Genomic DNA, 27,968 nt, shown 5'->3' with positions numbered 1-27,968 from the left:
GATAATATCTTTTATGACTGTCCAAGAGAGGAGATAAGTAAGTTTTCTCAATCTCATTTGGTCACAGGATTGTTCTTTTCCCTGAAAAACTATTTGGGAAGAGCTGTCCATTCTTACAAAGACTCAGGGGTGGTACCCTTTCTTTCACAGAATATCAACAGCAGGTTAGCGCCCAGGGAAGTCGGCTTCCTGCTCCTAGTGAGAATCTGTGTAGGGGCCAGTAATGGGGGAAGAGGAGCTGGCTCTGTAACAGACTAAAGAGCAACTGGAATATGGAAGCAGAGCACCTGTGACATAAGAAAAGAGTCCTTGGAAAAACAGGTTTAGAGAAACACCAAAAACCTAAAGGTACATAGAAATATCCCTTCCGTGCAAGTTCACATCAACCCGTGTCTGCCCTTAGATGGAAGCCTCATTTCCCCGGTTGCCTTGGGCTGTACCACACTTCCTTTTTACTTAATCTCCCTTCCCAAGCAGAAGATTTTCTCCAGAACTTATTAAATTTCCCCTGAGCCTGTATTAGGATGTTAAGGAAATTCCTTCCATTAGGAAAGAAGGTTACCAATATTGTGGAGTATAGAAAGATTCCACCTGGAGCCCAAACGTGCCCTCAGAAAGCAAAGACCTAAGCTATCTTCAAGTATTCTGGACAGGGAGCAGGCTCTCAAGCAGATTCCCTTTTAAGAATTGGAGTTACAGAACCACAGTGTGATTATAACAATCACTTATCTATTAAATGTTCAGCCTCTAACGGCATCAGACACTTGCAACATTAGCCTTGGGCACGTGTCTCACATCTTGAGGCTACTATGTTCAAACAGGAAAGAGAAGTCCTTTCCCAGGAGTACCTCCTGCCCTACCCCCAGCCCCAGAATTAATTGTTTCTACTCCTTGTACCTGCTTTGATTGAAAGTGTAGATTTTCACACGACAATGACTATACTTCTGTAGTATTTTTTTTGTATCTTCATCTGTGTTAAAAGAGTTCATCAGAACAAGAGGAACATCTGTATTGTAGGTTTTGTTCAAATGCTAGGGAGGAAAATAACAGTAAGATTATCCAGACTTAATTTTCTTTTGCATAAAGGTATAAAATGAACTCTTAATTGTTAATCACAAAATGTCTAAAACATTTTATATAGCCACATACATAGTTTTGAAATAACTACTTAGCATAAGCTATTTTGCTAAGTAAGCAATTCACCACGTACTTGCTCATTAAATCACAAGTCTCTGAGAAAGAGAAACTACTGTCTTCATTTTGTGGATGTTAAGTGAGACCCAGAACAGGCAGGTCAGCAGCAGAGCAGGGACACCTTCCTCCTGACCACAGTCTGACTCTGGAGCTATGGGCCCTGCCACCATGCCCTAAGGCTTCAGCAAGTGCTGACTGAGCATTTAGTGTATCTCCAGCGCATTGTGAGGATCAAGTACAAAGTTACAAAATCATGGCTCCCTATTCTCAGGATTATGTCGAGAGTAGTGAGTCACACCCTAACTGAAGTCCTTCATTGTGTGGAAAAAGCTGAGGCAACAGAGTGGGAGGAAAACAGGGCCTTCGAAGTCAGACTGCCCAACGTTCTGCATCTAACTACGGAATCTTGGGCAAGTAAATCAACCTCTCTGTGCCTTGATTTCCTCGTCTCCAAAATGGGGATGGTAACAGTACTTATCTTACAGAGTTTTTGAGAGGATCAAATGAGTCGATTCATGTAAAGAGCCCAGGATAATACATAGTGTACAGCAAGTACTGGGTACATGTTAGCCACTGCTACTCTTAGTGTTGTTATTGTGGTTGCCAGCTCTGTATTAGTAACTAGAAACAAAGAGATGAAAAAGACTGGCCCCGGCCCCTGAAGGGTTTACAGTCTATGATTAATGACTTCATCATAAGAAAGAAGCCAAGAACAGTTCTTAGCATCCACGGCATCCGACCAAAAACATGAAATTCTCCCTGCCCCCAAAAGGGTTAATAAAGCCATAGCATCCCAGCTGTGATGAGGGGTGCCACTAGAAAGAAGGGGGCTGAGAGGGGGGCAGATCAAAGGAGAATCCAAAGAGACCCAGAGATTTCAGCCATCACAAATGCTATTTAAAAATCAAAAGCTTTTACATCACCCCAAGGATATGCCCTTAGGAACACCAAACCTTTTTATATATTAAAACCTACAAAAGAAAGCAAGCTCCCTGACTAGCTCAATCCACATCTGTTATTTTATAAGGTAACACTTATAATAATGGAGCAACTAAAAATTTTAGTAGCTTGTGAGAAAGGCTAAATGTTACTCACTTCAATTTGCTGAACGGTCAAGTCCAAAAATGTATTCTCATTCCTCACGCCAATCAGACTTTTTGGGCCTTTGCAGCCCATGCTGGTTCCCAAACCACCATTGAGTTTTACCACCACCAACTTGTTCAGCACTGAAGATATGTTATCAGGTAAGCCCTTGGCCTTTATCTTTTCATAGGGTTGAATCTGAAATTTAAAAAAAAAAAGGAATTATATATAATGGAATACTACTCAGCCATAAAAAAGAAGACAGTTTTACACTTTGCAATGGTATGGACGGACCTAGAGAACATTATGCAAAGTAAAATAAGCCAAAGAGAGAAGTACCATATGATTTCACTCATATGTAGAATCTAATGAACAAACTGAACTAACAAGCAAAACAGAGACAGACTCCTGGATAGAATACAGAATGACAGCTGGTTGGGGGAGGGTTAAGGAGTAGAGGAATTGAGCAACAAGTAAGAAGAACTCATGGGCATGGACAACAGTGTAGTGACTGCTGGGGGAGGATATAAGAGGAGTAAAAGGTAATGGGTAAAAATACAATAAAGATTAAATCAAAAATCCAAATAAAAAGATTACAGAAGTACTTTAATCAGCTTTATGGAAAGTTAAACTAAACTAATCCCAGGGTTGTTTCCAGGCTTTCTTAAAGAGTTTGCTTTCTTGTGCAAAGTTTCAGCTGCATTTCCTATAAATGTCACAGGCCCTCTGGTTCAAAATCAAGTACTTATTGCTAACTTCACTTGCATGCAGAAGTTGTTTGGTGGTTCACTTACAATGGAGTACCAGGGGAAAAGTTCAGTCTACAAATATTTGGCTAGCTGGGGAGAACATGCAGTCCTCTCAGACCATCTCCAAAACTGCAGAAATTCCACACATATATATATATACATATACATACATACATATATACATATATATGTGTGTGTGTGTGTGTGTGTGTATATATATATATATATATATATATATATATATATGAATGCTCACACATTGTTCCTTTTCCAAAGGAGGGAAAAACCAAAACCAAAATATTCCTTGCCATTCTCCTCCACTAAGTCCTAAATTTGCCCTTCAGAGAATGATGGCATAGGGTTTTTGTCATATTTCTAGGTATGTATGTACAAGGACAGAATTCCTTCCTTAAGGATTTAAATAATTCATACAATTCACATGGTAGCTACCGTACATTTACTTTTCATTGCCACACAGTATTCAATTTATCCGTTAGAAGAGACAAAAATGTCTTTATTCACCAATAATTTTATATACAGAATATCCAAAGACCCTACAAATAAATTATTAGAATAATGTTAGTATAGCAACATTGAACATATATAGTCAACATTTTTTTAAAAAACTGCTTTTGGAAACATTATACACTGTCAGTGTATAAACATTATACACTGAATGTATAAATGCTGAAGCTATTTAGGAAAAAAGTATGGTGGTTCCTAAAAAAATTAGAAATAGAATTATTATATGATTCAGGAATTCCACTTTTGAGTTTATACCCCAAATAGTTGAAAACAGAGTCTCAAAGAGATGTTTGCGCACTCACATTCAAAATGGCCTTATTCACAATAGCCAAAAAATGGAAGCAACTTAACTGTCAATCAACAGATGAATGGATAAAAACAAAATGTGGTATATACACAAAACAGAATATTATTCAGCCTTCAAAAGGAAGGAAATTCTGACACATGCAACAACATGGGTGAACCTTGAGGACATTATGTTAAGTGAAATAAGCCGGTCAAAAAAGACAAATACTTGCATGATTCTATTTATATAAGGCACCTAGAGTAGCCAGATTCGTGTAGACTGGAGTAGCAGAGTGGTTACCAGGGTCGGGAGTGGGAAGAAATGGCAAGTTTTCATCTGGACACAGACTTTTAGTTTTGCAAGATCAAAGGGTTCTGCAGATTGGTTCTGCAATAGTGAGTATACTTCACACTACGTAAGTGTGTGCTTAAGAAAGTTTAAAGGTGAATGAAAAAAGATTGTTCCTGTTTACAACAAACTAGAAAATAAAACTGATTAAAATGTATCTTTTATAATACCATCGAAAAGTCAAATACTTAGGAATAAATCTAACAAGATATGCAGCAGTTCTACATGGAACACTGTAAAGCATATGTGAGAAAAACAGACAAATTCAGAGATGTATTTATCATGTTTGTAAATTAGAAGACCTACTAATATAAAGATGTGAATTCTACTCACACTGATCAATGCAATTCTAATCAAGATCTCAAAAGTTTTGGGGGGTAGAAACTGGCAGGCCAATATAAAGTGTGTATAACAATGCAAAAGGCCAAAAATATCCCAGGCACTCTCAAAGTTGGGAGAACCAGTTTTGCAACATTCTTTTTTTTTAAATTGTAGTAAATATGCATAGCATAAAAGTTGCCATCTTAACCATTTTAAGTGTATTCACACTATTGTACAATGTCCAGAACTCTGGGGTTTTTTTTTCATCGTGCAAAACTGGAAGTATATTCTTTAAAAAACAAGTCCCCATTCCCTCCCTCTTCCAGCCGCCACCCCGTGGCAATCACTTTTCTACTTAGTCCCTCTAAGAGTCTCACTGCTCTACATACCTCACACAAGTAGAAAATCACACAGTACTTGTCTTTTTTGTGACTGACTTATTTCATTTAGCATAATGTCCTCAAGATTCATTTCATATCCTTTTTTTCTGAAGTGGCTTATATGTTTGAGGATGTCTCAAAATAATGAAGGTTTTAAAAAAAATAAGTCCATATTTAATAACATTTACTTGTGTCTATGCAACATATCAGGGGGAAGGAGGGACTGGTACAAAGGACTGGAATACAGATATATGTGTAAATTGACATTCTTTGACAAGTTCTTTTATAACTGACAAATTATAAAACTTATGAAACATTTATACCATTTGCAGATATTAAATAGAATACAAGTTCTGAAATCTTAGTTTAGTAATCATAAAACTGATTCCCCCTTATTTGAATTTAGCACACCTTAAGAGAATTAAAAAATTAAAAGGGTAAAAAGAATACTGCCCACATAACCGCAGTTCTAAAGAGATGTATACTAGTATATATCTAAGAAAATAATGCTCCTCAGATACATGTGAAAACAGTGCAGAATGGCCGGACTTGGGTTTCGGACGCTGTTCAACACCTGTGTTCTGAATTTACTAGTATCTCTGAGCAATGTACACCTGTTACTTCAAGGCAAAAACTTTACAGAAATGTAAACAATGTAAAAAGAGATTTCACTGTATTTAAGTATGGAGTCAGAAGATCAAAAGAATGGTACTATTTCCACTGTCACTCTCTAGACATAGTGCTGCTGTTATGGAAATGCCTTACAATTTGTGTTGGCTACACGTGGCTGGCTACTGAGCATTTGAAATGTGGCTAATGCAACTGAGGAACTCAATTTGTAATTTCATTTAAAACTAATGTAAATCAACATATGTGGCTAGTGGCATGTATGGTTCTAAACAGTAGATTTTAAAAAATGAAGCAAGGAATCAGAATTATGTTTTACTTCATTTTAATAAAACTCTGTCAGAGTCTTTTGTTGAATATAATCTTTTCACTTTAATAACACAGACATCACAAAACATTCAAACATATAAAAGGACTAGCTAAAATCTGATTCTATTCTCCCTTATCTTCATGAGTCAACATCCCAATTATATAACAATGCAGTTATACACTGTAATACATTGCATAGTAATGCATAGCTTTTACTAAGGATACATGGATGGTCAACTCTTGCCTCAGAATTTCACGAAATAATCTGTATTCAGCTTTAGTCTAAGCCTGAGGAAGACTGAATGCCGACTCCTACCCTCAAACACCTTTTCAGGAATCTGAACCAATCCGTGATGATGTAGGTATCCTTCATATTTTATCATTAAAACAATACCAGGTATTCAAATCAGGCACATTGTTGGGATTAACTGGCAATATCTGAATATTCTACTTCAAACAACAAACTTCCATATAACACTTATATTCTACCAGTTAAAGTAATGTAAATGCCTAATACTACATGAATAAAAATGCTATGTTAATTATTTTAAAAACTATTAGTTTTGTACACAATGTTTGCAAATATTTCAGTTAAATTTAAACTGGAAAACAAACCAACAGTAAACATAAAAACTGAGTATGTTAAGATATCTTTAGGGAGAATATAGTTCCATTTTTGACCCCACAAATGTTTATATAAATTTAAATAACAGTATCAAGCACAGCAATGTAAATTAGATACCTTAATTTTAACCTTTAAAGAACTGTTTGGTATACTAACATTCATAGCATTGAACAAAGTGAACCTACCATTATATTAGCTTTTTAATTACATTTAGATCAAGTCTTCAAGAAAAAGTACTAAAAGGAATTTTCACTCCCTGAATTAAAAACCAAATGTTGCCCTGACCAGTGTGCTTCAATTGGTTGGGCATTGTTCCACAAAGCAGGTCACCAGTTCGATTCCCAGTCAGGGCACATATGAGAGGCAACAGATGGATGTTTCTCTCTCACATCAGTGTTTCTCTCACTCTCTTTCTCCCTCCCTCCCTCTCTGTCTAAAAATAAATAAATAACATCTTTTAAAAAAGGTTAACCTTGTACCTTAAAATTTCATCAGAAGAAAAATATCCTCCAAAATCATGTATATTCATAATAAATCTGTAGACTTATGTACCGCAAAGATATAAAGTTCATGAAAATATTTACAAAAAATGCATTTTGTTTAACTATAAACTTCAAAATATACATTTTATTAGAATGTTTTAATAATTCCTTATGACTGAGTCAATGGAGGCTAAACAAATTTTTTTCGTGTATCCCAAAAACTTATTCTAGCATGGTAATATAAAATCTCCACCTTCCAGTGGTTTTTACCATTAGGCCATTTGGCCTTCAGCCAAAAGGTGTATTAAGTATACTTTTAGTTTTAATTAAAATCTCTCTAAGATATGTATCTTAAGAGCTTGAGTTTAAATTTTAAAGTGAATTCTGAATTACTTTTCAAATTATTTGGTGTGAAATATAATAAGCTAATCTAAACACAATATTAAGCTCCAAAACCCAGTTATAAGACTTTTGGGCACAGGCCAAGGCAACTCACAAGCAGAAAGACTTGTTCACCATTCAGTTGCGTGCCCAGAATTCTCTGTGAAGTGCCACATTTAGAATCTTGTAGCCCAAGTTAAGTGGGAAAGGAGCTGCCCTACTTCTACAAATGTCAAGTAACCATGGTTCTTTATGTGGTGCTTTCAATAATACCTACTTGTCTTGCTATATCTAATCTTCAAAGCAGCCAATTAAATTCAGGCCCCACTAAAAAACTTGACTGTTCACAACAGGATTCTGAGAAGAACCATAGAAGGAAAGAGAAGAAGAGTCACAAGGCAAGTGGTAACAAGGTATGACAAGGTAGGACAGAGTGCTCAGGTTAGTATGGTTGTTAGAAGCCTCCACTGGAGGTCTTTCACTTATGTTGGGTGACTTACACCCATCCACCCCTAACACACACATGTGCAAAGAAAGTTACAATTGTTTGATTATGGCAAGCTGGGACACGTTTTGTCTAAAGCTTATTACGGGTTAAATTAGGTGGCAAGTACAACTTTCCATCATGTAAATTACCCCATATGCCAAAAGAAGTTCTCTGTTGGTCATGCTGTCCTCACCCTCACCAGAAACCCCACAGAGCTCAGTTTAGTTCCACAAGCCAGGGGATCAGTGTTAGAAAGTTGCTTGGCAACAGCTAAAGTTACACTGGAGACACCTAGTGACAGAGACATTTTCTGACCTGCTCTCCACTTTCCCCTTCTCAGCTCCCTCAGGAGAATGCACAAAGACATTCACTCAGACAAAGATGGGTGGTGTTCGGAGACAACTGGGAGTACCACACACTGCTAGATGCAGCTTAAACATTACTCTGACTGAATCACATTAGTCAATTACTAGAGTGATCTTTGTGCTTTCAATCCTAATCACCCTGATTCACTTTCTTCCAGACATGAACAGAATTCAGTGTTCAAAGAAAAGCTCTAATACAACTAAATATACAGTAGGGCAATCTCTACAGGTAAGTTAGGGCAAACCCCATGAGGCTTCCTACAAAATGTGCAAGGGAGGCTAGGCCATTCTTGTTCTCTTTTCACTGGGATAAAAAAATTGGTCAAATACCCAACTTCCTCTTGGGAATTAACAAAAGAAAGTAGTTGGTAAGCTACTAAGGAACAATTTAAAAAACATTGTGGCCTCTAAGACATCAATGTAGTTTTTCTGCAGAAGCTGGTTTTTAAAAAGATCTTTTAAAAATTGTCTACCATGATCTGAATCTTGCCAAGTCTGTTCACAACTTAGTTTCCAGTTAGAAGAAAAGCCGAATTCATCACGCAGTCATAGACACGCTGTTCCCATCAGCAATAGTATAACCCAGTTTGTGGTAGCATATTTGTGCTATTCCTGGAGACCGTGCCAAATGCCCCAAACAAGCTAACAGAACCTGCCCTGTTACGGTTCACAAGAGTATGATTATTGAACCCTGAAAGATTTTTTTCAACAAAAGCAAGTTTGCTGGAAAAAATGACTTGTGTAAACAGACAAGTTTGGAATGACTCTCCATATGTACAGAAAGTGTCCCAAGAACACTGCTTATTCACTTAACCCTCACTGCAGTGTCTGTGTGCCAAGTTCTGTGTTAGGCACCTTTACATATATGTCTCATTTCACACTTCTAAAGGTAATGATCAAAATATGGGTCATTTGAAAGCTCCTACAAATTAATTTAATGACAGAAAATTCATAGCTAGACCAGAGATCTTTTTTTTTTTTTAATTAAGGGAAAGCTGACAAATCTTGTACATTATCACCTGGTCCACCAACAAGTTCATCAACACCCTCTTAGCCACCAAGCTGAGCTAAACTCCTATTTCATAAAGCCAATAAAGCCATGACATACAGAATGCCCTCAACTTTCTGCCACCAGATTCTTAGGACCTCCCTGCATCTCCATCTCTGCTTCTCCCCCTCCTTCTGGTTACCAGAGCTGTCTCCCACCCTAAGGCAATCTATCAGTGAACATCTCAAGAACCCCACTTCTTCAATCATCCAATCTCATCTTCAGCCTCTCCCTCTCCATTCATTTCCATAAGCATGGACATATTCAAATATTTGCCATCTAAAAACCCCCCCAAAAACAGTGATCTGTACACTCATTCCTTTCAACACTCTGACACGTTAAAGAAATATTAAGAATCCTCCCCCTTTATGCTCAAGCTGTGACCTTTTATTGTAAGAATGAAATATAGATGTGCTGTCTCCCTGGGAGAACTAGCCCTTCTGTAACAGGAGTGGGCCCCCAAATGGGGATTTGTAATGGGGTCCAGAACTCAGGGTATCCAGGAAATATTAGAAATATATATATGGTGTCCTCACCCCCACAAGTCTGAGCTGGGGGATGGGACGCATGCAGCAGCGCCATTGAGAGTTGTTTTGAATAGTTTTGCAGATAACCTCTAGAATGGTCATTTGACATACATATAACCTTTAACTGGTTTCACAGCTATGTTAAATAGTTGTGGCCATGCTTTGATCCAGGGGGATGGAAGCGACTTCAACCCATGATGCAACTGGGAGCCAACTTCCCCTGGTTACAGCGCCTGCATGAGAGCTTGGAGATGAGGGCTCCACGCCATGGGGCCATGCCTGCCTGGACTTACTATGGCAGCCCAGCAAAGCTGGGAGAATATGGGAATGCTGGCAGGTGTAACTGATTGTGGGAGGAGTTGGAAATGGGGCTGCAGAGAAAGGTTGGGATTGCCTGGGATTTAAACCCAGGCACAGCAGCCATGCTGGGACTTTTTGGGACCATGCAGTTTGGTGAAAGTAACAGGTACCTTTTACCCTTTCATAGTTGGTGAAAGGGTGCTTCGGCACCTTTTTGCCACGTGGCTTAGGAAGCAGAAGTTTTGCCTGGAAGAAAAGAGGTGAAAGGATCCTTGCTGATGGGCCATGAGAAGGTGCCACATGGTTTTGGATTAACTGCAGATCATGGTGGCAATACAGCTGATGGTGCCAGAACTGAGGGGCTGCCTGAACCACAGACTTCTACTTCTACTTCTACTCCTGAGATACAGTAACCCAGACTGGGCAAAAGGGAGAAGGGAGGACTGTGCATTTGTGGGTATTCTAAAAGACTTTAATATTTTTAATGAAGACATTAAGTCATTCTAAGTCTGTATAACCTTTTATATAAATAATCCCTTTCCTTTTCACCAATCTCTGGCTTTGAGAGACATCTTTCCCTGGCGGTGGGCAAGGCAAACCTAGTACAGAGCGGGGGGTGGGGACCCCAGAGCACAAGGATGGGTCCATTCAGTAATAGTATATTGTCCACCCCCGACCCTGGGTCTGTTCTGTAACACTTGTCCACAAAAGACCAAACATCATTTTTAACTCAGTACCTGTAAACATTGATCATTTCCTTGGGAAAAAACTGGCTATTCTCCCAGAGGGAATGGTTGGTCAATTGAGTCACAAAAAGCCCTTAGCATGCAGCCACTTTTGTCTAAAACGTATTTAAGCTAGAGCCCCCAAAGTGAGACTCTGGAATCTCACCCAAGGGAAGGATGCTTTGCTCCGAACTTTTCCCAGATGAACCCCAAATGCTGCTAACTCCGGGATTCCCCAGTGTCTGTGTTCGGGTGTTGGTGATTTCCCATCTGGTGATGTATGCTCTTCATTCTTCCTTTCTCTTTGCTCTTGTTTAATAAATTGCTTAACTATTCACCTTTGACTTGGGGTTTTTATTGTCTGCAAACCTGAACCGTCAAAATAACTGGCCACAATCTCGTATGTGCTCCTTAATGGCACACACCCACGTCCTCTTTTTCTCCATCTTCTTAGAGGCAAAATTTGAAAAAGTTGCTACATTCATCTCTATTTCTTTATCTCCCTTACACGCCTTCACCCGGTGCAATCCAGTTTTTTTCCATTATTCAATGAATTGCTCTTAACAGGGCCATCAACATCCTTGGAACTGCTAAATCGTATCAGTAACATTAATACTTCTCTTTGGGCTCTCAACTGCATTTAACACAACTGACCACTCTTAAGTTTTAAAATGCTCTATTCCCCTTGACTTCTGGAACACCACATTCTATTTTCTTCTTCCTTCTATCTGATCTTTTTCAAGCCCATTCTAAGTAGACCTCCTTGTCCCTGGCAATCTGCTCTAATCCCATGGCTTCAATCACTCCTGTCTCTATGGCACCCAGACATCCCAGCTGCTAAGCCAGGAGCCTGCTCAAACCTGATCAATGACTAAATCCTGTCAGTCGTGCCATCAGTCAACACTCTGCTCACAGCCCTTACCTGTGTCACAGCAGTAGTCTCTATGGTCTCCTTACCCTCCACCTTGTGGGTGGGCAATCTTTTAAAAAAGAAAGTTTGCACATGTTTCTCCCCTTACGACGCCATTCACCAAAAACAAGATGTTGACATGGCATGGCAGTTATTTGCTACCTTCCCCAGAATCATTTTCCCCTCCCACTTTAGAACCCCAATTTTCAGACGGGCACACCACCATTCCAAATAAAAGACTACATTTCCCAGACTCACTGTGGCTATTTGTACCAAAGTGATCAATGTGATTAACTGGAAGAGAGTTGTGTTAAGAGTTCCAGGAGGTTTCTACGAAAAACAGGGGATGTACCCTTTGTCTTCATTCCTGCTGTTTGGACTGGACACACGATGACCAAAGTTCACTGTGCCCTCAGCACCAAGACTTCTCTTCCAGCACAAGTTTTGCTTGGCTGAGAAATTTTTATCACTTTCAAACATTTTCAGAAGAGGTTCATTTGTAATTCTTTGAGGAAACCAGCAGGCACATAAACCAGCAGGATAAAAACCAGTAGTTGGCTGCCCTGAAAAATGTCTGAAATTGCAAGGATATTCTTATGGGGACTGATGTAGCTGCTGTTTCCTCCATGACCTGATTCAAATCACTGAAATAAACTCTATCAATTCCAGTGTGAATGGTACCATTTGATAAAAAAGACTGAATCAAAAATGAGTGAGGCAGTACAGTATGAGGCTGTGCACAGGCTTTAATGCCAGGCTGCCTGGATTTGAATGCTTATTATGGCAAATTATTAACTACCCTAAACTGTTTTTATTTACTTCATTAATTAGTTATGAGGATAAATGAGATAATTCATATGAAGTGCCAAGCAAAGTGTGTGGCCCCACAACAAGATTTCAAATGTCGGCTGGTATTACCACTATATCACTGATTCAGAGCCCCCTCCCCCCACCGCCATTTTAACATATCTGAAACCAGGATGCATGATACAACCAATGGGATCCTGAAATTAATTGGTTTCACTTCTTTTCTCCTTTAGTGGTATATAAAAGGTGCAACTTATAATCAATGGCATAAATTTGATAAAATATGGTACTGAATTTCTCTCTGCTCCAGCTCACAAAGCAGCTTACTGATCTACCAGGTAGGGGTTGCACTGAAAGTCTCTCTCTACACTTCTGTAACTTGAGGATACTTTAAGAAGGGGATCAATACACTACAGTCTGTGAAACAATCAGGCCTGCCATGTGCTTTCAGAAAGTGTTATTAGAACAGACACTCGCATTAGTTTACATGCCATCTGTGGCTGCTTTCATGCTACCATGGCTAAGCTGAGTAATCATGACAGAGACTGCACAGCCTACAAAGCCTAAAACATTTACTACTGGGCTTTTACAGAAAAGGTCTGTCAAACCCTGGTTTAAGACTATCTTCTGAGATGAGAAAAATGTAAGTTTTGATAATATTTCTTCCTTTTCAAACTATACTTCTCCTAAAATAGCTCCATCCGGCCTGACAACCTCACAGGATGACTGCAGGGAGCAGGGCCTCCCTTCGGCTATGTTGGCTTCATAATCCCACGGCAGAAATGCTGCGGTATTACAACCCCCCAGGCTTTGATATCTCCTCATATCTGTGCAGGGAAGTAAAAAGCAACTGGTAGCAGAATTCAGGGAATTTTCAGGAAAACAGAAAGAAAACCTAAGATTAAAAAGGTCTTTTATCCACTTTTATGAGGTATCTAGGGGAGTCACATTCACAGAGACAGGAGAGAGTGGTGGCTGCCAGGGTGGGGGAAGGGGGAAGTGGGAGTTGCTCAATGGGTATAGAGTTTGGGTTTTACAAAATGAAAAAGTCTGGAGATTGGATGCACAACAATGTGAATATATTTAATACTACTGAAGTGTACATTTAAAAATAGTTTAGATTGTAAATTTCATGTTATCATTTTTAACACAATTAAAATCCTTTCTTTTTTTTTGCCCTGGCTGGTGTAGCTCAGTGGATTGAGTGCGGGCCTGCGAACCAGAGTATCGCGGTTCAATTCCCAGTCAGGGCACATGCCTGGGTTGCAGGCCAGTTCCCAGCAGGGGATGCATGAGAGGCAACCATACATTGATATTTCTCTCCCTATCTCCTTCCCTTCCCCTCTAAAGATAAATAAATAAAATATTTTTTTTTTAATTTTTTTTTTTAATACTTAGAAGTCTTTTGTCTGGGTATTAATGTTCAGGCACCCATCTACTCTGTCAAGGAGTCCAAGAACCACATCGCAAAACCATCATCCCTTTACAAGCCTTTTGTGGCCCTCATATCCCAGAGAGAATCTGATACAGCCCCCACTTCTTGCTTCAGGTACTATAAGCTTCTATGATAGCAATTATTGTAGTGCCTCCAATTGCTTGTTCAGTGCTCCACATCTCTTACATGACTCTAAACTCCATGAGGGCAGGAAGTGCCATATTGTATTCCACCCACCACATCCATCACCTTTACCAAGTGTCAGTCTCAGTGGCAACACTCACGTATTTGTTGAATAAATTAATGGAAGTAATAGAGTTATTAATGAATGAAATCTATTCTCTGGGAATTATTTCTTGTCCTACTTTAGATAAAGAACTTATATCTTGTTTTATTAAATACTAAGTTTAAAGCAAAAGTGGTTTCATTACTAATTAGAAACCGAATTAAAAACACTCATTATTTTAATTCAAGAAAAAAATACTGGATTAACATACATTATACACGTTTAATAAAGAAAACCTGAATCTAAGGCTTGGCTTTGCATAAAAAATGTTTATAGGCCGTAATATTAATGTAGTAGTTATAAACTAAAGTAAAATGTGAACTAAAATGAACAATCACATCATGAACACTATAAGTTGAACCTGGAAAAGTACATTTCCTAAGAGAGTTCTTTTGTCTTCTTCCACTTATAAATTATAAGAACATAAGACAAACTATCGAATCAAGTACATATTTCAATTGTGTCAGCTATCAAGCCCCACATCTTTGGGTTTTTAAAAAATTAATTTAAATTATTCAGCAGTGGTGTCAGAATCATAAAAGTCACTTATTGTCATCTCAAGTCTCATAATGCCTCTCTGGGGAGACAAACTTGAACATTGTACCTTCATGTTAAGCAAAGTTAAGGATCACAGCAATTCAAATTCCAATAACCAATTACTACAAATAAAACAATAATCTCAATTAAATATTTCAAGCAACAATTAACAGCCAATAAAAATAAATTTTAAGTAAAAAATTAAAAGTATTATTCATCTGAACTGGTAAATTATTTTTTTAAAATAGTAATACTTAATGCTTTAATAAAGGTAGTGACATTGACAATAAAATAGTTCATTAGGTCTCCATTCAGTGTCAACTCAGAGAGACCTTTCCTATCTCTCTCTGCCTACCCTATGTAAAGTATTACCTCTATTTCCTCATTCTCTAAACTCTGATTGTTTTTATTTATAACTAGGTCACTTATCACTACTTGAAATACATTACATTATCTTTTATTATCCACACCTCCACCAGATTGTAAACCAGAAACTAGATGAGGATTGGGCTTTACCAGCACAGTCCTCTAATACACAGTGGCACTCAAAAAAAAAAAGGTCGTTGAACCAAAAATTAATATGAATGAGAGTATAAACCGGTAAAGACTTCTGGAAAGCAATTTGAAATATATAACAAGAACTTTCAAAAGTTTATATCCTCTGAACAAAACACCATTTCTGATTATTTAAGAAATAATTCGGGACTTGCGCCAAGATGGAGGCATAGGTGGAAACACTGTGCCTTCTCCCACAACCAAGTTTGAATAAAACAAAGGTTTGGAGAAACAAAGACACAACCAAAGGACAGAAAATTGAATTATATGGAAGTCCAACTACATCTAACCGTTCAACGGGGACGGTAAGAGGGGCGGAGCCAGCAGCGAGCAGGGTCGGGCAGGACAGGGCCCCCTACCCAGGCGAGCAGGCAGACGGGAAACAGTTGGGGTGCGGGGCAGACCGCGGGCACATATTCGCGCACAGTGAGACAGACCACGCAGGCCCCAGGGGGCGAGGGCTGACGGCGGTGGCACACTCGCGAGCAGTAGGACGAAACGCGTGGGCCAGGTGACGGCAGCAACTGCGGCACTGGTGAGGGCCGTGGCGGCAGGCGGCGGACAGGACGCCATAGTCCCTCTTTGACCCCGCCCCCACATACAATGTCACAACCCAGCGACTTAGTTGCCCTGTTCTAGTGAACACTTTAGGGCTCTGATCCTGCTATGGAACAGGCACGAACAACCCGAAAGATGGCACAAGAAGAACTCAAAGTCCCAGAGCCAATAACTCTAAGCGACCGAGAAATTGCCAGCCTCTCAGAAGCACAATTCAGGACACTATTTATCAGGATGCTCACAGAACTGGTAGATTATAGTCACAAATTAGAGGAACAAAGTCACAAATTAGAGGAACATATGAAGGCTAAACTAATTGAAATGAAGGGAGATGCACAGGAAACCAATAGTGATGGAAAGGAAACGGGGACTCAAATCAATGGAATGGACCAGAAGGAAGAACAAAACATCCCACCAGAAAGGAATGAAGAAATGAGAATTCAAAAAAATGAGGAGAGGCTTAGGAACCTCCAGGACATCTTTAAACGTTCCAACATCCGAATTATAGGGGTACCAGAAGGGGGAAAGAAACAGCCACGAGTGGAAAACGTATTTGAACAAATAATAAAGGAGAACTTCCCCAGTCTGGCAAAGGAAATAGACTTCCAGGAAATCCAGGAAGCTCAGAGAGTGCCAAAGAAGTTGGACCCAAGAAGGAACACACCAAGGCACATCATAATTACATTAGCCAAGACCAAAATGAAGGAGAGAATCCTAGAAGCATCAAGGGATAAGGGGACAGTCACCTACAAAGGAGTACCCATCAGACTGTCAGCGGATTTCTCAAAAGAGACCTTACAGGCAAGAAGGGGCTGGAAAGAAGTATTCCAAGTCATGAAATCCAAAGACCTACAGCCAAGATTGCTTTATCCAGCAAAACTTTCATTTAGAATGGAAGGACAGATAAAGTGCTTCTCAGATAAGGTCAAGTTCAAGGAGTTCATCATCACCAAGCCCTTATTATATGAAATGCTAAAGGGACTTATATAAGAAAAAGAAGATGAAAAATATGAACAGTGAAAGGACAGCAAACACACAGTTATTAACAACCACACCTAAAACAAAAGCAAACCAAGAGGACAGCTAGATCAGGAGTGGAACCATAGAAATGAAGAACACATGGAGGGTTAGAAACAGGGGAGTGGGAGGGGGAGAAGGGGGGAGAAGGCACAGAAAATAGCATAGATGGTAGGTAGAAAATAGGTAGTGGGGAGGGTGAGAATAGTGGGGGAAATATAGAATCCAAAGAACTTGAGACACGTGGTTATAAACTAAGGGGGGCAGAATGGTGGGGGAGGGAGGGTGCGGGTGGAAGGGATTGAAGGGGGGGAATAGAACAACTGTAATGGTATAATCAATAAAATATATTTTAAAAAAAAGAAATAATTCATATATGCAAAGATTTATGTATAAGTACATTAATCACAGGGTTTTTATAATAGCAAAAAATCAGAATCAAGCTCCATGTATATACTATAGGAGAATCCCCCAGAAATAACATATACTAATACACTTGTACAAACTCCCAACCCTCATGTCTTATCAAGTATTTCTACTAATATATTTCCTTCAAATGGTAAGGTGGATTCATTGCCTTGTTTCCTTCCTACCATGAAAAAAATTAAGGAAAAACATTTGACTTTCAAAGTTTTGCCATGTTCAGTAACAAGTGATCAAAGAACTAATCCTATAATGACTATCAGCCATCCTTCCTACAATTTCACCTAAGCTTTAATACTGCAATGCCTCCCTAGCTCACTAAACCTACACCCCGCAATGAACACCCAATCAAGCCTTTAAATACCTACACCTCCACATAATATAAGAATGGGCACCCAATTCTTTTAATAGCTGAAACAGTTGTCTGACACAAGGGCAACCCCTTACATCTACCTTGAGTTTAGTAGCTATAAAATCTATTAATATATCTGGAGTTGTTGGTTAAAGACAATTCTACATAAATCCTAGGGTTTTCACTATGTGGATACTCTCTAATAATACCCACCAAACAGAATAGCACAGTTAACCATTTTCATGATGGAAGGCATTATGCTGTTTATTCTCACTGACCTGACAGAGTACAGACCTCCAATAATACTGAAGGTTTAAGAGTTAGCTAAATTTTATCTCTGCAATGAGGAAAATTTGCTGGGATAGATGAACTTTATTATAATGAAAACTATAAACTAGTAACACATCGGATACAAGAGAATTATAGGAATGCAAATTATGGTTCTACTTGATGAAATATTCTGCCAAAAATATGAAAATAAAACGTATCATTCACAATCATCAATAAAATATATATCAAATTAAGCATACTGATAATGAATATATTCAACACAAATAACAGAACATGTAAGTATGAAAGTTACAATTTTTAAAAGAAATACCATCTATATTCTTAATAAAATTGTGCTGTTTCTAGTATGTCCAGGATAGTACCAAACATCTAGGGGGAACTTATAAATATCTGTTGAACACATAACAACAATAGTAAACATCTACTGTCTTTATCAGAGTATCTGGCACAGAATAAGTGCTTAACATGAATTCTCAATAATCCTCACTAAAATTTTACCTTTTTGTCTACTTTTTATGAGTGAGTAAATTGAGGCTTAAAGCAGTTAAATAACCTTTCCAATATTATATGGCTAAGAAGCGATGAAGCTGGGATTTAAACCCTGGAGTCTGTCTTCTTGATCTCACTTGGCATTACTACTAACCTAGAAAAAAGTGTTAAATACACCAAAGGCAGAATGAATTCAGTACGCTTAAGTAGGTAGTTTTGTATTGGTTGAATATATTGTAATTGACACTGAGCATAAAGTAATTTCTCAGATACCTTTTAACTAATCATAAGATTGAGAATATTATAGCTCAATCTCATCAAATATTTTAAAACTATAAAAAGTTGCTCAATTCCTACATAATTTCAATTTTGTTTAGGATCTAAGAACTTAAAAGCACAGACATTCCTCACCTGCCTCCTAAAAATACATGTATATCCCGACTGGCCTGCTGTAAAGCTAAGAACTTCTCATCTCCCATACTTTACAGCATCTTCTGAGTTCAGCCAAACTGATTCCTCCTAATTGACAATAATTTGCAGATATGGTCCCTACTTACTTTGTCTACTACCACCTCCCAGTCATTTCCATTCTTAGTCCCTAGTAGTAATATAAAACTGTAGTTTTTAGAGCACCTTCTACTCTCTCATGCCTTGGGCTTTTATACACGACATTCTCTTAACCTGAAATGTCCACTTGACTTTTTGCAAACTCTTACTTCTATTCAGTTCTAGTATCACCTCTTCACTCCTCACTTTCTCTGGACTTCCCAACTATCCAGCTGCTCCTTCTCCTGCTACACTTGGCACATATATCAGAAACCTATGTATCTAAAACATTCTGGACAGAAGACAGTTAATTGATAAATTAAGTTCAAGCACAGAATAATGAAAAAGTTTTAGGCACATAAACTATTTCAACTGTTTACAAATCAAGGTATATTCATCCACAAAGGTCTTTTCCTTGGCTATGGTATGGATCTGTTGACCAGAGAGCTCTGTGTCATCTTACATAAAGCACACAAATAATATACCATCTGTGATTTCTAGTTTTATTTCTTCAAAGTGGATCAAGAACTTAGTCATCTGTGAAATAATCTACTTGCAAAAAAAACCACTCTAGACTTAAGATAAATTTTCTCAATCTTTCACACTTGTCTCACCCACACCAACAGGGTTTTTTTGTTTGTTTGTTTGTTTTTTGTTTCTGGCTATTCATCTTTATCTGATTTTACCAAAGCATTCAACTCATTTTTCATAAAAATAATGTTTTAAAAACCCATTTCATTGGTTTATATACAATTTGATTACATTTGTCATTATAACAATTATAACTGGCATGAACAAGTTTGGGAACAGAGTTGAGTTCTGGTGAGCAAATCACTCTATTAATTAGAGAAAAACTTAATAAAGAGCAGACTAAGCATTCAAAAAAAAAAAACAGTTAATCTCTCTAGCTTGTTTGGTAGAAAATGACCAGTGAGTGTCTCCAGAACTACCCTCATAGATACTATTCCATTGTACTACACACATATCTTTATACAAACACCTCCCACTACATCAAAAATTCAAAACTGGTCTGCTATTATTGCATGTCTGTGCTGTTGATGCCTTTAGCCCTCTAGGCAGCTGGGCAGAGCTTGAGAAAGTAACAGATCCCTCCCAGGTAGAGCCTCTTGTATTTACTCTGCTCACTTTTTATGTATGTTATTACACAGGAAACGTTGGGAAGCATTGTACAAGGTTGTAAGCTCTGTAAGAACAGTGACTGTCTTTATTTTTTAACATTCCCATTAATTAAAAGAGTGGATATTTGATAAATTTGCAGAATAAAAATATTGAATACAGAAGACTTCTGTAGCTTTGTGTAGTGACTACAGGTAAACTATAAAGAAGAAACTTCATCCTGGGAGATGTGACTGCTGAGGGTAAGCCTGGGCCAGAAGAATAGTAATGGCAAATCAGACTTTAAGAGGATCTTAATTATTTACCCATCCATGCTTTCTCTCTCCCACTAGAATGAAGCCATATTAGTGTTAGGCCTTTGTCTTTTTCACTTGTATCCCAATGATAAGATAAAAGCCCACCACACAGTAGCTATTGAGTAAGTATTTGTTAAATGTGTAGCTAGAACTTCAAAGTGTATGAGGGTATTTTAAGCTCTAAGGGAAGGAGTACAGCCTAGGTAACAGTTCTACTCCAGATGGAGAAATGATGGAAAAGCCATGCTTTAACACTTTCAAGTTCCTTTCAAACACTAATGGTATCTGGTGAGTCTTCTGTAACACACCATAGTGGTAAGAGTCTGGGCTCAGGCAGATCTGGGCCTATATACTGGTTCTACCACTTACTCACTAGGTAAGTCATCTCTATGGACAATTCAATCCCTCCCAGTCTGAGAGTCTTCCATTGTGAAACAGGGATAACAGTGAGCTCCTGCAGTTGCTGAAGGATCACGTGAGGAACTGAATGTAAAGAGCTGAGAACAATGCTCGGCACATTAGTGGTCAGTAAGTGTTTGCTGTTATTTCTATTACTAGTATTGTTGATAAGTATATAAAGTACCCCACAGTCTCTGCACTACAGACAAAGACAGGTTTGTACTCCTTGATGCACTCCATTACTGTTACTAAAGAATGCCAAAGAAACAGGTCTCTGGGCCTGACTAACTAGTTCCTATCAGGGCTATTTCTCTTAGGCAAGTTACTGTGAACTTCAGTTTTCTCCTTGGTGAAATGAGCATAATAATTGTACCTATCTTCCTGGTCTGTTGCAAATATAAAATGAGATCAGGAACATAAAGAACTCAGTATAAGATCTGACATACAGGTACCCTAACACTGATAACAAGCATTAACTGTAGATGTAGAGCTTTGCAAACATAACTACACATTTTCTTAAAATAAAATAAAAAATGCTTAAGAAGCTTTGTTTTATTAAAAAAGAAGAACGTTGGAATGGTGTTTGTTTCTTCCTCTTCTGAAATAGAAAACTTACTGATCTTCCAAGGGCTTTAAGACTGAAATAAAGACGCTTGTTTTAAACAAGCCCATCTATAAATAGAAATCTTTGTTTAATGGCTGACTTACACCTTTTTCCATATTTAGTCTAGTCACGGGTATCCCTCTGGCATTTCCATGTTTCTTCTCAGCTCTTATTTATTTTCCATTTTAAGTTTGGAAGGAAAATCCTATCAGCATTTTCATTAATTATTTGTGCCTCTATTGACAGAGCAAGATGTTTAAAATGATATAGGTAACAAAATCTGTGTGGATAGCTATCTAATGTTTCTGGTTAAAAACAGAGTATCTTTGCAACTTTTCTATAAATCAAACCATTTTATAATTAAAGTTTATTTTAAAAACATACATTATAAATTGCTTCTCACTCATGCTGTTCTTCCAGCATTTTGTTTCTTACTCTTGATATTTTTGCCTCTTAAAGTCCCATACCCAATGCCCTTCCATTAAAAACTATAGCACTAAAAATGGAACTGTCTTTTGATCCAGCGGTTCCGCTGCCATGATTACACCCTAAGAATCCAGCAACACAAATTCAAATGAACCTATGCACCTGAATGTTCACAGCAGTGTTATTTACAATAACCAAGTGCTGGAAATAGCCTAAGTACTCAACAGTAAATGAGTAGATCAAAAAACTATGGTACATTTACACAATGAAATACTATGCAGCAGAAAGAAAGAAGGAACTCCTACCCTTCCCAACATCATGGATGGAACTGGAGAGTACTATGCTAAGTGAAATAAGCCATGCGGTGAAAGACAAATACTATATGATCTCAACTATAAAAGGAACCTCATGAACAAAACAAACAAACGAGCAAAACAGGACCAGAGGCATGGAAACAAAGAACAGACCGACAGTAACCACAGAGGAAGGGGAGAAGGATAAGGAGGATAAGTGGGGAAAGAAGAAGAAGGGACTAGTCAAGGAATGTGTATGAATGACACATGGACATGGACAACATGGTGGGGAGGGGGGGGCAAGGCAAAAGAGAAAAATTGGGACAACTGTAACAGAATGACAATAAAATATTCAATAAAAAGTCAAAAAGAAAAAAACCTATAGCACCTTCCAAAAAGCTGAAGAGATATAAAATTATAATACTCCTAAAAGGACAAAGCCAGCCCCATTTGCTATTGTGGCACCATTTGCCAAGCAGACCTATGACCTAGTTAAACATGACTGCCATTTTACTCTTCTGAGCTTGTCCCCAAGACTGGAATTACTGGAAAGCAAGAACAGAACTAACTGCTCCTGCAGCCACAGGCAGAAGATAACATTGGAACAAACTGTTACAACACCCCAACAGCCCAGGAGCCACACAACAGCACCCTCCACCCTTTTTAAACCCGATTATCATCCAATAAAAGCTCAAAGCTCCCACACCTCAAGGCTGGTATATTTTTTCCACACCGTGTCCCTCTCCTTTCAAGAAGAGTGAATAATAACTTTATTTTCTACACTTTCTTCTCTTTGTGAAATCTTTCACAGCCTATGTAACTGGCCACCTTAACAATTCTCATTATAATTGTGTACTTTAAACCTAGTAAATTAGAGAAGAAATGACAATGAAAGACTTGGCAGATAACCCAAATGACAAAAACAAGGTATAAACTAAAAGCAGGGTAGTTAGAGATGGAAAGTGACTGTACAAAGCAGAAGGTAACTGAAGAGAAGAGGCTAAGTGTTCCCTAACCCTAACTGTGCTCTAGAAATCTTCATACAAATTCTAGGAAGTAAAAAGACTTTTAGATATGCTTTAACTGCAAAAGGCAAAACAAGTATATACAAATGGTAAAAAAATAAATTCAAATACTACAAAAGGTAAATACTCATCATCCTTTTATAGAAGTCAGCTTAACTCATAAAATTAGTCAACCTTATAGGCTTTTGGACTATACCCTTAAAACTAAGGCTGTGGTTTTCAAAGAACATTTCACGTCCGTATGGATTAGAAAACAAAGGTAAATGACCCAGGGATTTAGAAAAGAGTTCAAACAGAAGAGATAGGAGGGTCCAAAGGCCAATCTGCTTATGTGACTAGGACTAGGACTGTGACTAGGACTCTACTAAAATCGCTCTTATATTTCTCCTATAAGCCAACCCTCCTGATAGTCTATCTATGAAGAAAAAATGCTTCAAAATAACTGATACTCCTACATTCCTCAAAAAATAAAACTGAAGCAGTAAATAACCAAGAGTAAAGTAGTATAAGAGCACGTTGGAGCAGCTTTGAAAAATGAAGGTGGGGTAGGAGGGAAAGGCCAGAAGCTATTAATAAAAAAGTTCTATGGAATGTTAAAAGGCAGGTGGAGGGCGGGCAGGGAAGATGGGGCACAGTGTGAACAAAAACTAAGAAAAAGGCTAAGACTAAAGTGACACAGAACTGAGAATGGAGGCTAGACTGACCTTTTCCTTTTCAGAAGTCTGAAGGAAAGAAATGGCAGTATTTCAGAAAGATACATATTTTCTTAGCTTGTTTGTTTAAGGAAAGAGGGAAGTGGGAACCAGAGCCTTGTAAGGGTTTAAGAAGCAGCATAACTTAAAGCTGACAGAGGATGATTGTGATGGTAGTTAAACAACGGAATGCATTTGTGGGAACTCATAAAATTGTACACTGAGAAATTTGACTTCTGGCCAAGATGGTGGGGTAGGTGGAAACACTGTGCCTCCTCACACAACTAAAATTAAAGACAACAAAGATTTAGAAACAAAAACACAACCAGATCAGACAGAAAATTGAACTGTACGGAAGTCTGACAACCATTTAACCAGACTGGTAAGAGGGGCAGAGTTGGCAGCCGGCAGAGAGGGACTGTGGCAGAAAAAGGCGGCGCCTGCAAGACCCGAGAGTGCAGGTGGCGGCTAGCAGACTCCGGGCGCTGGGAGGAAACGAGCAGACCCAGTCAGGCATGCAAGGCAGTTGGCTGACCACAGACACACATTCCCATGTAGATAAACTAGGCAAAAACGGGCAACGAGACAGACCGCACAACCCAGGGCCCCAGTGACAGAAAATAAAGCCTGAAAGCACCAATTGAAAAGGTGCCAGTAGAGACTCCCAGCCTCACTGGAGAGTTCGTTGGAGAGACCCACAGGGTCCTATAACATACACAAGCCCACCCACCCGGGGAACAAGCACCAGAAGGGCCCAATTTGCTTGTGGGAAGCTTCAGAGAAGACTGGAATCTGAGGGAGAGTGGAACAAGTGCCATTATTCCCTCTCTGACCCCACACCCACATACAGCATCACAACCCACCAATTGGGTTGCCCTGCCCTGGTGAACACTTAAGGCTCCACCCTTCATACTTAACAGGCACAACCTGACCAAAAAATTATGGTTGAAACAGAAGAACAAATCAAAGCCACAGGGCCAATACTTCTAAACGATTAAGAGATAGACACCCTATCAGATGCACAGTTCAAAACACTGGTGATTAGGATACTCAAAGAACTGGTTGATTTTAGTCACAAATTAGATGAAAAAATGAAGGCTACACTAAGTGAAATGAAGGGAAATGCACAGGGAACCAACAGTGATGAGAAGAAAACTGGGACTCAAATCAATGGAGTGGACCAGAAGGAAGAAACAAACAAAAAGAAAAGAATGAAGAAACAAGAATTTTAAAAAATGAGCAGAGGCTTAGGAACCTCCAGGACATCTTTAAACGCTCCAACATCCAAATTATAAAGGTACCAGAAAGGGAAGAGGAAGAGCAACAAGTGAAAAACTTACCTGAACAAATAATAAAGGAGAACTTCCCTAATCTGGCAAAGGAAATAGACTTCCAGGAAGTCTAGGAAGTTCAGAGAGTCCCAAAGAAGGACCCAAGGAGGAACACACCAAGGCACATCACAATTACATTTGCCAAGATTAAAATGAAGGACAGAATTCTAGAAGCAGCAAGAGATAAGGGGACAGTCACCTACAAAGGAGTTCCCATCAGATTGTCAGCGGATTTCTCAAAAGAGACCTTACAGGCAAGAAGGGGCTGGAAAGAGGTATTCCAAGTCATAAAATGCAAGGACCTACATCTAAGATTGCTCTATCCAGCAAAGCTTTCATTCAGAATGGAAGGGCAGACAGATAAAGTGCTTTTCAGGTAAGGTCAAGTTGAAGGAGTTCATCTTCACCAAGCCCTTATTATATGAAATGTTAAAGGGGCTTATCTAAGAAAAAGAAGACAAAAATATGTACAGTAAAAGGATGGCAAACTCACAGTTATTAACAACCACAGCTAAAACAAAAGCAAACTAGGCAGACAGCTAAAACAGGAGCAGAGCCACAGAAATGGAGATCACATGGGAGTGGGAAGAGGAGTCGAGGGGAGAAGGCACAGAGAATAAGTAGCATAGACAGTGGGGAGAAAATAGACAGGAGGAGGGCAAGAGTAGTGTAGGAAATGTACAAGCTAAAGGGGGAGAATGTGGGTGGAAGGGGGTGTGCAGGGTGGAGGGAAATAAAGGAGGGGAAATGGGACAACTGTAATGGCATAATCAATAAAATACATTTTTAAAAAAGTAAAAAAAATTAAACACTGAGAAGGGTAAACTTTACTACATGTAAATTCTACCTCAATAAACCTGACATTAAAAAATAAAAGCTATTAACAGGTAAAATGCCAATTAACCTTATAAGGTTTGTTTATCACAATGTAAAAAACAAAAACAAGAATAGGCAGTTTTTAACCATCTGGGTTCATGTTTTACAAAAAATCTAAACTGTTTGAAGTATAAAATGAAGCATGTTTTTTAAATTCTATTCCAATCTTCCACCATTAGTGTCTCTCTTAGATGGAAACTGTAGTTTCTGACATCTCTCCAGCGTAGCTTCAGTCAGTGACCAGGAGCTGCAGTGGCAGGCCAAGAGACTCAGCGTCTGTCTCCCTTAGGGCTTTTCTTCTGGCTCTAGACTTGGAGAGGCAGACATATCTACCATATCATCCATAGCTAGAGAACAGTTATATGCTATAAGCATATTATTTCTAGACTCCTACCATTCTCGAAGCTTTTCTTTTCTTTGATTTTCCTCCTATCATCTGAAAAGTTTTGCCTCAAAGTTAACCCCAGGAGTCTACTAATACCAGAAAGTCTTATGCCAGTTAGATGCTTACAGTGTACATCACAGGCTGCTTATGGCACTGTTCTATAGTGAGCTGTTTCTGGATCCATTTTCTCTACAAACTTGAGGCCAAAATGCTGAAGAGGGACCAAGATTGAGCTTTGTAGCACCAGCATCCAGCTAGTACCTTGCAGAGAAGAGGTATGCATTAATTGTTTCTTCAATGAGATTCTAAGATGGTATCTAAGATGGCATTTCTTAACCTTTATGGGTCAGGAACCCCTTTGAGGGAATCTGCTCTGAAAGATATGTACATTTATGCACAGATTTACTTATAATTTCAAGAAATCAATGAAGGACCTACAATTCTTGCAAGACCTCCCAGGCTGAGATGCCCGGTTTATACATTCCAGTCTCATCTTGGCTATACAGTGGGAGAAGCAGAGTCAGCTGTCCATACATGATCTATAACATAGGGAAAGAATTTAGTAAAATATCCCCCAAGAAAGGACAGAGCAGAAAAAATTAGAATTAGAGGTAGGCACAGGCTACTCATCTTTTTTATGTTAAAATTCTCTCAGTATCAATCTTACAGGTTCACAGCTATCCTATATTAAATAAAGATCATGGAAATTTCCTAACAGTTGTAATACAGATGAAGATATAAGATAGGAGAATCTCACACATTTTTGTCATCCACTTATAAGATACAAAATACCTACATAAAGGCATACCTGATGAGAGTAATACCCAAATAATCTATATAGCAACATATGGGCCAAGGCCCAAAACTACTGTAGGATGGGGGGTGCGGAGGAGAGAATGGTGACACATTTGAAGAGTGGTACTACCCATGCTACAATCTTCCCAAGGACCTCAACTCTGTGAGACTGGACAGCCCCCTAACAGTGAACACAAAGGCAGTGATTAAAGATCTTGGTCCAATATCACCTGGGGTCTCACAGTCAGTCTTGGAGCTGATATTAAAGAAGCCATGTGTTTACCATTACTATTTATTAAGTGAAATAAGGAATAATTAACCAGAATGGAATTAAGAATCACAGACTGTGGTCAACCTCCTTAGACAAGTTCCCTTCCTGAAATTAAGGTCCTATAGATAAAGGCATGTGTGAAGAAAGGTAATCCTGGGGGACACTAAAGACTCTTCAATTCAATGTGGAATCAAAATGCAGGGAATTAGTTAAAAGTGGGTAATATTTACTAAATTAATATTAGTATACTTGCTTAGATTAGTAATTCTACAATTATCATCTTAAACCTTTTATGTCAAGGAAAAGATATGACTCATATCCATCAATGTCCTCAGGGCCATTTTCTTAAATGCTATTATTTCCTTTTTGTAGAAAACTGTTTCATTTAGGATCTCATTTTATCTTTACAAAGATATCTCATGTATCTTTACACACACAAAATAAGTCTCCAATGGCTTTACCATTAGCTA

At 38.6% G+C, this 27,968-nt stretch overlaps 1 protein-coding gene and 1 long non-coding RNA gene across 3 annotated transcripts in view; one reads left to right on the top strand and one right to left on the bottom strand.

Annotated features, from left to right (window-relative positions):
• The window catches only part of UGP2 (UDP-glucose pyrophosphorylase 2), a 58,891-nt gene that overhangs the window by 7,562 nt on the left and 23,361 nt on the right, over window positions 1–27,968 (bottom strand). For both annotated transcript variants that reach the window (XM_037048031.1, XM_037048030.1), the window contains exons 4-5: window positions 2,290–2,475; window positions 898–1,031 (exon numbers count right to left, since the gene is read on the bottom strand). In XM_037048031.1, the coding sequence (XP_036903926.1) occupies window positions 898–1,031; window positions 2,290–2,475 (320 nt within the window). The remainder of the gene's footprint in view (window positions 1–897; window positions 1,032–2,289; window positions 2,476–27,968) is intronic.
• LOC118988436 (uncharacterized) lies at window positions 52–989 on the top strand. Its single transcript, XR_005066768.1, has 2 exons — window positions 52–289; window positions 330–989. It is a non-coding gene; the product is annotated as an uncharacterized LOC118988436 (long non-coding RNA).

The sequence above is a fragment of the Sturnira hondurensis genome, unplaced genomic scaffold (genome assembly GCF_014824575.4).
Source record: "Sturnira hondurensis isolate 20B ecotype Veracruz unplaced genomic scaffold, ASM1482457v3 Scaffold0006413, whole genome shotgun sequence".
Taxonomy (NCBI): domain Eukaryota; kingdom Metazoa; phylum Chordata; class Mammalia; order Chiroptera; family Phyllostomidae; genus Sturnira; species Sturnira hondurensis.
The sequence above is the reverse complement of the archived record's forward strand: the minus strand, read 5'-3'. Positions and strand labels throughout refer to the sequence as shown.